The 13,422-nt window shown below is 30.8% G+C and overlaps 1 protein-coding gene across 2 annotated transcripts in view; it reads right to left on the minus strand.

Moving 5' to 3' along the window:
- The window catches only part of LOC122516586 (opioid-binding protein/cell adhesion molecule homolog), a 160,922-nt gene that overhangs the window by 49,725 nt on the left and 97,775 nt on the right, over positions 1-13,422 (minus strand). For both annotated transcript variants that reach the window (XM_043634526.1, XM_043634525.1), the window contains exon 2: positions 5,865-5,959. In XM_043634526.1, the coding sequence (XP_043490461.1) occupies positions 5,865-5,959 (95 nt within the window). The remainder of the gene's footprint in view (positions 1-5,864; positions 5,960-13,422) is intronic.

A 13,422-nucleotide genomic window follows, 5' to 3' on the forward strand; every position in this document is an offset into this window, starting at 1 on the left:
GTGGAAGAGTCAAACGCATGTTGGTTAGAACTTCACAATTAAAATTCAAACCGCGACGATAGTTCTCGGGGAAAACCATAAACCGAGAGAAAAGCCGCGACCCGTTAGCCATTATATCCGAGAGTAATAACAAAGTCCTAGCTTGGTATCCAACCCTACCCCTCTCCAGAATCCCTCCTGAATCCCCCTAAATATCCCAACAACCCGATATCACTAGCACATATTATAAACTCATAGTATAAACTCATCCACCTTGTCATACTACCTCGTTCCCTATCCTTTACCTTCCTTTCCATCCTTTCTCCTTGATCCTGATAATCAAGAATAAAGGAATTACGAATTGTATCACTTATCCTCGCATTCGTATGCCCCTCGTTTCTCGAACCCCTTCCTTGCGTTATCAAATTTTACACAAAACCGACGTTTGTTATCATCGAGCCGAGTAAACGCAGCAGCAGCAGCAGCAGCAGCATGCCAATAATGTTGATTTTGTCTTTATTCATATTTTAACGTTACTGCAAATGTGATAGAGTATGTATGTATATATATGTGTGTATGTGTGTATACCTAAATTGTTCGCTAGCTACGTCAATATGATATATTAGTTTTAATAATACAGTTTTGGCGATTGATTAATGATGACAGATGCGTTGAGTAATAAATGATTGAATATATAGATTCGAACAGTTGATATGAAACATTTACTAATTATTACGATTAAAATGGTTATGACTAATGATCTTGATAATAATTTACATGTAATTGTTATATAAGAGTGATAACAATTGCAATATGATACTAAAATTATTTTCACGAAAGAAATATAAGTATAGTAATATTATATAGAAACATAAAGAAAAATATTACAATTATTTTGCGTCTATTGATTATTTTTTAATTTCACTATGATACTTCTGTAATTACATGTTTCTTTGTTCTTTGTTTTTCTTCTTCTTTTTTTTTGTTTATTTTTTTCTTTTTTAAGTATAATTATAAGAACGATTCCTCTATGAGAATCTAGCTGTTTACGTTTATCTAAATAAACAGCGGAAGTAGTCACGACTAACTTTTTTCTCCCACGCATAAAAAGTTCCTCGTAAAAGTCTTGCACGTTGAGAAGTTAATACCCTTTTCCTAAGGGTGATGGTAATAGAGGATCACCGTTTGCGACCACGAGGAAAGTTAAAAGCGTTCGTAATTATATGCATTTCACGGGTGCACCTGGTGGTATTCGCGTATATGTTTCCGGCATTAAATCGTATTATTCCGGTTATTTCATGGAATAACTAGACAATGCGTGAACAAGAATTTTTTTTTTATCGTACACATAAATCAATCTTTTTATGAAATAATTACAATTCGTCTCTAAAGTTTGCTTACATTCATTTTTTTTTTTAAATTTTTCAAATACTAAATGTTATTTTTTTAATCTTAATCAAATTTCCATTGAATACTTTTTAATAACTCGTCCTTCTTTTAAATTCATATATTATTTCATTGAAATTACCTTTTTTTTCGTATCTTAATAGGTATAGATATTTCATAAATTAACGGGTTTTCATCTTTCTTCTAACGATTAACATATATAAAAATAAAAGGAAGGAAGAGGGAAAGATAGAAAAAAAAAAATAAAAAAAAAAAAGAAAGCAGTCGAGTAAAACCATTAATTTCTCAGTGGGAGACTCTCGACTTTGCAGCTCCGAAAGTCTTTTACTCCCCCTTCACTCCAATTTTCTTCCCTACTTTCGAAGATGGATTTTAAGCAGGGGATTGGAAAAACCGAGTCAGACGAATACGTTCAAGGATCAACGAGTAGGTGTACCGTCAAATATATATATATATATATTGAAAAATATTCATCCATTCGTTCGACCATGGACTCTCGTATAAATTTTCAACACCGATGCGTATATTTACTTTATTATTTATTAACAATAAAGGGGAAGAATATGTATATCCTTTTTTTTTTTTCCTTTTTTAAATATTTAACACGGGATTTTTGACGATATCGATTGAAACTAAGACAATATATAATTTTCATGTATTATAAAATAACAAAATAACAGTTTAGTAATATTTTAGTAATTTAAACGAGTCAACGTTAGAGATATTAATGTATTATAAAAGATGCAAGGAAGAAAAGAATTGAAAAAAAAAAAATAAGAAAATAAAAAACATGTATTTGGAAAAATATAGAATACGTTCGTAAAGGTAATGGAGCTAATTTCAACGAGACGTGACAACTTCAACGTCATTTCACGATCCTTTTGACTATTTCTATCATATTATAGAAACTTATATAAAGAAGTTCAGATATTGTGAAATATGATGAATATCGCATATCAAAAGAAATTACTAGGAAATACGAACGAATGGGTAGAGAATGATGCGTAGAATGCGAATGAAAAACAATCGTAATACGAGTGTTTTTAATAAATGTTTTTAATAAAATAAAACCAAAAATAAAAAAGAAACTGCATACTTATCCGATTATTTAAATCAACGAAATTTAAATGTTAAATTCGCGTTTAATTCTATAGGACAAACAAATTCATCGTTTTCCGCCCAATTGTTTACACACATCCGATATAAATTTTTAATTATAATAATATTACAATTATTTTCTATTTTAATATTATTTCTCATCGTAAAAGAAAATGAAAGAAAAATAATCTTTTCTGTTTATACGGTTCCTTTAATGGAAAGTCCAGCTTTAGATTGGAGGTAACGTTGAAACATAGGGAAAGGAGACAAACGCATAAACGCGAAGCTAACGTGCGTTACCATATTCTCGTGAAATTTTTTATAAACCCGTTTGCCTTTCGAAACACACAGAAATAAGCGAACCAGCAGTAGCACCAGCAGCAGCAGCACCAGTACCATTGTAATTCTCAGCGGCTCAATTATCTCTCTAATACTCGTTCCTTTTTCTTTTCGGTATACCTATGCATGTACATACATAGGTAACCGTTGGTCGTATTTGAATAATAATCCCCAGATCGACCAACTTGCGAGCTTCTTCATCGTGGTCGGGCTGATTAAAGCAAACGACCGAGAGTCACTGAACCAACCTTGGGGTACATTTCTACTTGCACACACGTCTTATCCTTTACGTGCGATCTCTCAACCTAAAGGATAAAATGAAACTCGCAAGAAACTACAGTATATATATATATATATATATATATTACACACATATATATATATATAATACATACATGCACGTATACTTCTATGAAAGTCTATTTAACGTTGACCTTTAATAAGTATCAAAAACTTTTCCAGAATATTCGCGTCCAAGACCCCCGACTCACCTAAGCTTCATTGACAACATATTTCCATCGTTTTTATCATTTCTTTTTAACCCTTTTTTTTTTTAATCTTCGCTAACCGACTGTAGACATTTATTAATTTAATCTTTCCTTTCTTTTTTTTTCTCGTCCATCGGTCGTACGAGTTCAAGCGAAATGAAAAAATTCGTCACTTTACCAGACTCAACCCACCCCCACCCCCACCTTTACTCTCATCCCCGTTCCAATACAGAATGAATATCTTTTTCCTTTACGAGTTCCTTCCAACTGAAGTTCACTTCTGAAATAGTTGGCGATTTAATTCAATCCGTTAAATGAAAAGGTGAAGAGAGAGGAAAGTAGAAGAAAAAAAAATGTATCTTATATATCTCATTAATTATCAGTAAAACTAGGAGGAGAGAAAAAGAGAAAGAGAAAGAGAAAGAGAAAGGGGAAGGAAGAAAGAAAGAAAAAGATAGACAGTTTGGAAAAGTTCACCGAAATGGAAGCTTCTTCGACTGTTAGAACGAGTGGACATCCTTAAGGTTATTTAGTCTGTTGACCTCGTTTAACCATCCTAAGTTAAAAGAGAAAGGAAAAAGAAGAAGAAGAAGAAGAAAAAAAAAATAAACTCGAAGAGAAAAATCCTTATATCCGTAGGAATAGAGAATATTTTTTTCCTCCCTGTCGGACGATGAGCTATGAGATGACGATGAGGGGGAGGGAGGGGGAGGGAGGGGGAGGGGGGAGGGAAAGAGAAAGGCGACTACTACCGCCATTCGCTTGATTAATTAGCAAAATTATAGGAGCAGAATGAAAAACCGAATACACTCGTCTTTTGAGAATCACTCGACGTTTTGGCTTTTTTTTTTCTTTTTTTCTTTTTCCTTTTTTTTTTTTTTACTATTTTTTATATTTTTTTTTTTCAGCCTTTATTCGTAATTACCGTCCCAACGAATCAACTGAAATGTTTAAGGCAAAGAGTGCACTTCATCCTCGGTGGGCTCCAATTAGACGCGGAAACTCGCACTGAAAAATGTTAACTCGTCTACGACCACACCCTCCCACCCCCCACTCCCATCCCCATCCCCATCACTATTCATTTTTCGCTATATATATTTTGGAATTTTGTTTTGTTTTTTCTTTTCCTCGTTCTACACGCGACCCTGTTTGTTTCTTTGAATCTTTGACATTTTACAATCGTCGTGTAACAAATATCGTAATTACATTGTACTTAACGTTACATTGTTATTAAATTCTTTATTAGTTTTTTTATTTTCTTTTTTTTAAGAGTGTATATATTACTTTATATAGTTTTTATCATAAATTTGTCCTACGTATTTTGAATATTTATATCGGAGCTTGAATATTACGTATTATATATGTATATGTGTATGTGTTTGTATAAAATATTAAATACACTTATACACGAGAATATTATTTATTTTGTAAATGGCAGATATCCCGTAATTCTATCCTCGAATTATATCGTTCTCGTTTTATTGCGATAAATATATATATATATATTTTTTTTTTCAAATGTTATAGATCTATACAACAAACTAATTATTCTAATCATAACGAGAGTCCTACAAATCACACCCGGATAGAAATACGTAACTATCGCGTGTGGACTACTACTACACAATGACAATTAGCAACGATATAAGTTAATTAACGGGTAGCAAGTTGAGCTACTACTCGATATCCAACGGATACTCATATTTCAGGATAATCATCAATTTTTCTCTCATTCCGTGAAAGCTCTCTCTCTCTCTCTGTGTATAGAGGGAGAAAGTAAAAACGAAATTTGCACGACGAATTGGTCGTAGTTGAAATAAAAAAAGAAAAAAAAAGAAAAAGAGAAGGAAAAAACGAACGATGGTAATTTATACCACGTTGCGATAGCACCGCGGATGATTCCTTGATAAAAGTTTTGGAATTTTCGTTTAAAATCACTCGAGCTTGGAGCCATTAACGTTAAGAGAGTAAGTTAAATAACTGGCTGCGGTTTTAGTACTTTAAACACACTTATTCGTAGAAACCAGCCAAACAATTGGGGAAAAGATATAAATCAATGTAATAGGTATAAAAAAAACATTCTTTCACGTGAATAGTAAATAATTGAAGGAAGGCAGCAGCGGGGAAAAAAAACAATTTTCGTTTGATTTTTATTTTTTCTCTCACTTTACCCATCCACACCCCACTACACTCCCGTTTCCCCATCCCCACCCTTCGCATTTCCTCTTTCGGAAATAACTAATTAAAAAACTTTACACGGTTAAATATTTTGGAATTTACATAAGCATCACGACAGATGCTTTTAATGAACGAACGAACGAACGAAGGTAAGAAGAAATTGTAAGATGGTCGTCTATTTTTAAAAATGTGATATTTCGAAAGTTCATTTTGAAAATATTAACAAAAAGAAAAAATAAAATAAAAAAGCGAAGTGAAAATAAGAGAACGATACGGTCCGAGTACTTAATCAAATTTCTACGATGGAGAAAACATCTAGTGAAGATTCTATTACGACCCCGTTTATAATTACATTAATTTAAAAGTTTAAATTACCTTGTATCCTGCCAGATCCTGTACGATACACGACAGCATAGCTTCCCTACCGACGGGGGCAGTCACGTTGACAATTGGTTCCTTAAACTTTGGATCTAAAATAAGGAAAAAGTATTTATCAAGTTATTTCCAATATTTCGTTACTCCCGTTAAAAGTATGATCAAACAAATATGTAATAAATATTAATTAGTAAATATATATTATTACGTAATATATATATACATATATTTTTTATTCAATTATTTTGTCATCCTTTACGTAATAATAATTTTATCACGAAAAATAAAAAATAATTACGATAGGAATCTAAAATTGATCAAAGGTAGTTGGAAAAATGATATTAATAATTATTAATGAACTATTTGTATTAAAAATATGTGTATACGCAATTTCAAATCATAAGCATACTGGGGTATATTTATTTTTTAGAAGACAAAAATTTATCACGCTACTTTTAAAAAAAAAAGCAAGTCAAAATTAAACTCGGACGATGATTCTCTGCAAACATGGGAACTTTTATTTGAAAAATTGTTACATATCTCGTTTTATTCCTCACTCTCTACCCCCCTGCCCACTCCTCTCTTATCGTCGTACAAGTTGAACTCTGCATAGAAAAATGTATGTCACGGTAAAATATTAGATCGAATCAAAACGAAGATTCGAAAAGATAAGTATCCTTCGAAGCGAGAAAAAAAAAAGTTAAAACTCGATGTACCGTAACTCGTTGGTCCTGCGAAGGGTCAACGTATGTCTTTGTAGGTCGAAAGCAGGATCGGGACACGTGGGTTGACTATAACGGTGATTGTTTGCAGAGGACATAAAATAGCGATCTGCCATTGGGGGTGGAGCGGAACGAAATCGAGAGAATGAGAAGATAAAAAGATAGAATGAGAGATAGATAGATACGGTAAAAGAGAATGCAAGAGGTGGAACGTGTCACGGATGGATTCGTAATGGAAGAAAAATAGTGGGGAAGGATGGTAGGGTGGGGGGGAAGAAGAAGGGGTGAAAGGTGGTGGCAGTAGGAGAAAAAAAAGAACAATTCCAGTACAATGAGAAATAATAATAGAACCTTATGCAATATTTCACTATCTGTTTCAAGATTTACCTTTACATATACATATATATGTAATTTACATTTATTCACATGATACCGTGTATTATTCTTATCAAATTATTATATTATTATTTATATATTTGCTTAATTAAATCATTTGGAAGTGAAAATAATTTAATAAATTATTATATACGTTATATTATATATAGAAGAGTCTTTGATAAAATCTCTTTTAGAAAGATGAAAAGTATACGCAATAATGCAATAATACACACACACATATTCATATATATATATATATATTGATGCATTCAAGCGTACCGTCAATTCAGCAATACGATCTAATGCTTTGATCTTATTGATATAAAACTTGAACAGGTTGTTGATCGTATTGCGTGACCCAGTCAAATAATTAATTATTCATTTCTGGACTAACTTTATATTCGTACTATCAGTTCAAAAATATCGCACATGTTTTAGTTTTTAATTTAAAGTGAACAATATGGTATATCGAAAACTCTGTATTTACTGTAATACGAGAAGAACAAAATTTAATAAAAAGAAAATGAAAGTAATACACCACCGCTAGGTTTTTACCATTGTATTTTCTATTGCATATTCTATATACACATAGATGTATATGTATGTACATATATAATACATAGAGAGACTTATCTATCCATCGTTATGTGCAAACAAATCTCGCAGGAAATTCGAGTATATTAAGACTCCACCGATCCAAATGATTTGATGGATTGACTCTTTTTCATTCCATCTAGTTTTATTTTTTTTTTCCCCCATTTTTTCATAACGTACCAACCGAACGAACCATCGGGGAGGAGGGGGTGGACACGCAAAAGAAAATGTGTTCGTTCTCCGTCAAAAGTGTCGAACGTCCACGAATGACGTATCGGCGTTACGAACCCAAAACTAAAACCGATGCGTCTCTGATAAAGAGTTTCGTTTTTAAATGTATCAAACATGGGAGGGAGGGATATAGGGAGGAGGAGGAGGAGGAGCAGGAAGAGGAGGAGAATTGCACTCACGAGAACTATTTTATACAACTAACGATCCGTTAAATCTGGAACATATCATAACTCTACGAAAAAAAAAAAAAAAGAAAATAAAGTTTCCGTGGTTTTTATTCGGATTTTGTCTTTTTTCGAAAAATTTACGAACACGATATTTATGTTAAACGTATTTTTGTTTTTTATCGATTTAATAATTGACAAAATATAAGTAAAACGTTTTCAACTTCTACGATTATCTATTGATAAAAAAGAAAAAGTTACGATACACACGAATATTGTCGAGTAAAAGTTATTCGATTACGTATTTAAATTTGCATATCTGAAATACTCTAACGTAAAATGAAAATTTTATTGGCAAGACAAATACGTACATTTCTAAATTAACAAAAACGAGCTTTCACGGATGTTAAAATATTATATCTAGTTATTCAACATGTTGTAACTTCGCAGTAATTAATTTATATAATTTCAGATATTTCGAAAGATATCTATTAAGGTTTCATCATTAAGAATATTCTATCCTGAATTTCTACAAAAACTGTTTAAAAATGTACGATTGACTAATTGATATTTTTTTTTCCCCCTCGATAATTAATAAAAGATATGTCTGGAAGTAGTAAAATATTTGAGGGTTTTGTTAAATGAACAAAATCTCGACGGGATAGTTGAATAGTCCTCGAAATGCATGAATTCAAACATTTATAATAAGAAGAAAAAGAAAAAAGAAAAAAGAAAAAGAAATAAATACATAAAATTACATTTTGTACAATATTATTTATGTATTCAAGAAACGACGGTCTAAAATGGCTGAATAAATTAATCGAATTCGCGTTATAAGAAAGCGAGATAGAATGGAAGTTAAAAAAAGGAGAAAAAAAAAGAAAAAAGAGATTAAATTTTGAATGAAATTTAAAACCAAATAAAAAACTATCCCCCGCCGAGAGACTTTTGGCCCCGTATAACTGATTAATTAGTTGTAATTATTTCGAATTTGAAATAAAACTTAATGAAGGGAGAAAGAGAAAAATAAACGGAAATCAATCTTACGATCGGATTAAAGAAAAATTCCGATGTATTAGCGAACTTGGTTGTTTCGAATATACAATGGAGAAGATAGTTGAACAAAGTTTCGAGCTAAAAAGAAAAATAATTAACGGTTTATATAAATAATGAAAATAATGTAATATATAAATATAACACATTATTTTCTATACATTATTTCCTTTTATATGTTAATATGTTGTCTTGGAAAATTAATATTTACGTAACGGATCTATACAAAGTAATACCAACCTAGAAAAAACTCTATCTCCTCTTCTCTCTATACCTCTTTCTTTAAACACATTTATTTACCTATCTTTTTTTTCCTGTCCCTCTCCCCCCCTCTCTCCCCCTCCCTCTCCCTTTCACGAGCAAGCATGCGGACAAAATCTCGACGTTTTTTCAATTAATCCTTTTTCACGAGCTCGCCGCTAACAAGATTCATTGTTTTCTCTACGTGCCGTCTAACCATGAATCCACCATGCTGTACGTTCGCCGCGTTGTCTATCCAATTAGCAGTCGCAAGCATCCTTTAATCGAGAAACGAAGTTCCCAGTTAAAAAGGGACAAGACAATAAACTCGTTGAATTGTTCCTATTTTCTTTCCTTTTATTTATTTTTTTTTCTTTTCTTTTTTTTCTGTTTTTTTTTCTTCTTTCCCCCAAGAACGGACTCACTATCGTAAGAATTCAAAGTTGTGTTTGTACAAAAAATTGACTTATTTTACGTTCCTTTTAATTTCATTTTTTTTTCTAATTGGCGGAGACAATTTTTCCCTTGTCTTCCTTTCCTTATTTTCCTTCCTCCCTTTCCACGTCATATAAATAAGTATCACGACTTATTTCGGATTAAAAAAAAAAAGGAAAATTGATTTCATCGAAAAACAACAGAAAATCTATCTTACCGAATTTTGCGTCTTCCTATCTATCTATCTATCTATCTCGATGGAAACTTTATCGACATATCGTATGCGTAAAATATTGAAAACGTATCCGCAAGACGTATCCAACAAGCACATATATATACACGTTACTTGTTTTCTCGGTACTCTCTTTCCCACCCCCTCCTGGCCTCATCAAAATAAAATCTTCGTGCTGTAACTCTATACAATCATTTAAAAAATTATATAAGTATAAATAAAAAATATATATAACGTTGACAATGAATCGAGTATCTAAATCTAACTTTTGTTCAATTACGACTATGATTTTATCAATGTTATTACTATTAAACGTTTCTATTTTATCTATTAAAGTTTTCCATTTATATTCAGACAAATTGACGAATTAATCAAAATTCTTCGGAAAAATACACGCGAGTTTTACATACGTCGTTTTATTTCCTATCGGGATTGTTCGTATTCCATGAAAATGCGTAACGCAAACAATACCTATATACGAGAGAAAGAGAAGAAAAATTAATATAGAAAGAGAGAGAGAGAAATAGAGAAGAAAATATTTCGGACGTAAACGTAATTAACAGATATTATCGAAATTAATTGTTTTCCCTATAAAATATTGCGTCAATTTTTATTTGTAATTTTTTTTTTGTTACTTTTAATCGTAACGAAATTATTGTCATTGTTTGTAACGTGACTTTTTTCCAAAAATATAAAACCTTTTCAATGGTGTGTATAACATTTAGATAAGATTGGAAAACATGAATACATTTTCTAGCAAATATTTCGGTATCTACAATACTATATACAAAGTAACTGCAATATTTCGCACGAGAGAAAGGAAAAGAAACGAAATAACTTTAGTACACAAGATTGGATTCTAAGAGTTCGCGGTAAAGTTATATATTTTTTCGAAATGGATTGAAATCAACGTTGCCACTGATGTCGTAGTTTATGCTACTTACATCTTTTCTTTTTATTTTCTTTCTTTCTTTCTTTCATTCTTTTCATCACTCTCATCCACCCTCCCTATCCATCTATCTCTCTCTTCCTTCCTTTCTTTCTTTCTTTTCATAATCCGCGAATAATAATAATTTTGTTCTCTCGAACTCAGCTGCTTTAAGATATTTTTTTATTCCTATTTACGAGAGAACTGTAATTCAAGTCTTTTGGAAGAATTTACTTCGTTTTCTTCCTATCTTACATTGCTTTCCTTTCCTCCTTAAAACTTCTAGCGATCCCAAACTTACGGGTTTACTACTATTTTCTTTTTTTTTTATTTTTTATTACAAGAGAATCAACATATTTTATTTATTTCATTTGATTTATTATTTTTATAATCCGACTATTCCTCTCTATCGTATTGAAATATCTATAACCAATTTATCTATTGTATTATATCACGAATGTATTGAATGTTCCGAACGTTTGATGTAAAAGGGAAATGAATAAATATAATAGAATATTAATTACAGAATAGTACCACAATTACGTATCAATTATGTACAAGCTAAAGTATAAGTTAATTTCTATTATGTGTGTATATATATATAATTTCTATTTAAATAATGTTAAATAGATGTGTGTGACGTTGTGCGAGATTTTCCAAATACAAAGGTCTGATATAGAAATCTAACAAAATCAATCCATCTAACAAAAATAAAGGATAAAATAACATGCGATCGATAAAAAGAGAAATTCGATAACTCGAAGAGAAAACCTCATCTATTCTACGTGTTATTGCTGCAAGTTTATTTATCAGGTATCAAAATTTTCACGAGAAAAATATTTTTTAACTCGCGAAATAACATAAACGAATGATCACTTTATTTTCATTATATTCGTATAATAATCATTTAACAATTAATCGTATAAATTTCATTAGTTAAACGTTTGAACATTTGATGAAAATCAAAATCATTTGAAGAAAGAACTCATTATTCTATTCAATTCGCGTATTGTTCTTTTCGTGTCTTAAATAATACGAGTAATATTTTGCACACTCATTTTCTTATCAAATTTCTTTAACTTGAAATACTTTTATCCTTTTCATTTTCATTTTATTTTACCAAAAATCTCGCTCCCAGGTAAACACTAGTCTTTTATTTAAAGTGTTATGGTGTGTGTGTGTGTGTGCTAGCATAGTAATTCATTCTAAACTCCTTTTATCCCTGAAAACGTTTTAAAAGATATTTTTTCCGAAATTATGGGAACCTACATTTTTTAACAGTAGAAGAAAGAACCATCCTCTATGTTTTTTTTTCTTGTTCACTTAATTCCAATTTAAATTAACAACGTTTGCAAAGCGTAATATTTGAAATCATCAAACTGAAATTTATATAAAATATTATGAAACGTATTTTACACGTAGTAATAGAAAATATGAGAATTATAAGATCACCCAAGTAAAACAAACAAAAAATAAAACACGATTAATTTTATCGTCAAAAGTCACCATTATCTATAATGCGATCATTCGTATCATTATCTATAATGTAATCATGTAAATCATTATCTGTAATCATTCGTCCCGAATATCGATTAAACACAGCAATGGAAAAGAAACAAGGTTATCTTTAATTCGATAAATCGTAACAATCGAATTGCAAAGGTTATGCAAATTCACTACGATTATTTGAATTAATTATATTTGCTTATCAATTTGAAAATATTATCGTGTAATTTAAATTGAAAGAAAAAAAAAAAAAAGAAATGTAATGAGACGTCGTTAAGATAATTTGTTAAAATTTGTTTCTACGATTAGATTACATCCGATGATAATTCTATCGTAGGGGAAGAAAAAAATTTTCTCTGACAATAATATTAAGACCCGACTAATTAATAATTTTGAACGATGATAACGAATCTCGTACGAATTCGAACTACGTGATTATTATCAATGAACAAGTTCCTTAGTTTATTTTTTAACAGGAACAAGTGTCGTCGTCGGTGAAGAAACAACTCTCGAGATGTAACAGATTGTATATCGTGTCATGACACAATCCGTTATACGGGGTTTACACTTTCACGCCCCATAAACGGAACTTACAATTTGTTTTCAACCACTTGGGCTCGCAAGACACGTTTTAAACTGCTCGTGCGAGAAAACCCCTTTTTGTTGCATACCTATTATATCGGTGTATTTATCGTTTCATATTCTCCCTCACTTGTCATTTTAATAACTATATTATTAAATTCATCGAATCTTCGTTATACACTTAAAAATAATTCGTACACGTTTAAAATAAAGTACTCCTATCAATTTGATTAATTTATCAATCAATAATTAAGTATTATAATAATTTTATATAAGATATTTATGTCATATGACTCACGTAATCCTTTTATAATCCTTACGAACTAAAACCTATCGAATTTAATATACTGCACTACGAAGAGTATTGAATAAAATTGTAAGAAATATATTTTTTATTTTTATTTTTATATACTATATACATATTTTCTTTCTTTAATGAAAATTTTCTAATATTCTTTTTCAATTTAACTTTCCATTGAAGCAACAACGGAGA

The sequence above is a fragment of the Polistes fuscatus genome, unplaced genomic scaffold (genome assembly GCF_010416935.1).
Source record: "Polistes fuscatus isolate 324 unplaced genomic scaffold, CU_Pfus_HIC Scaffold2, whole genome shotgun sequence".
NCBI classification, from domain to species: Eukaryota; Metazoa; Arthropoda; class Insecta; order Hymenoptera; family Vespidae; genus Polistes; species Polistes fuscatus.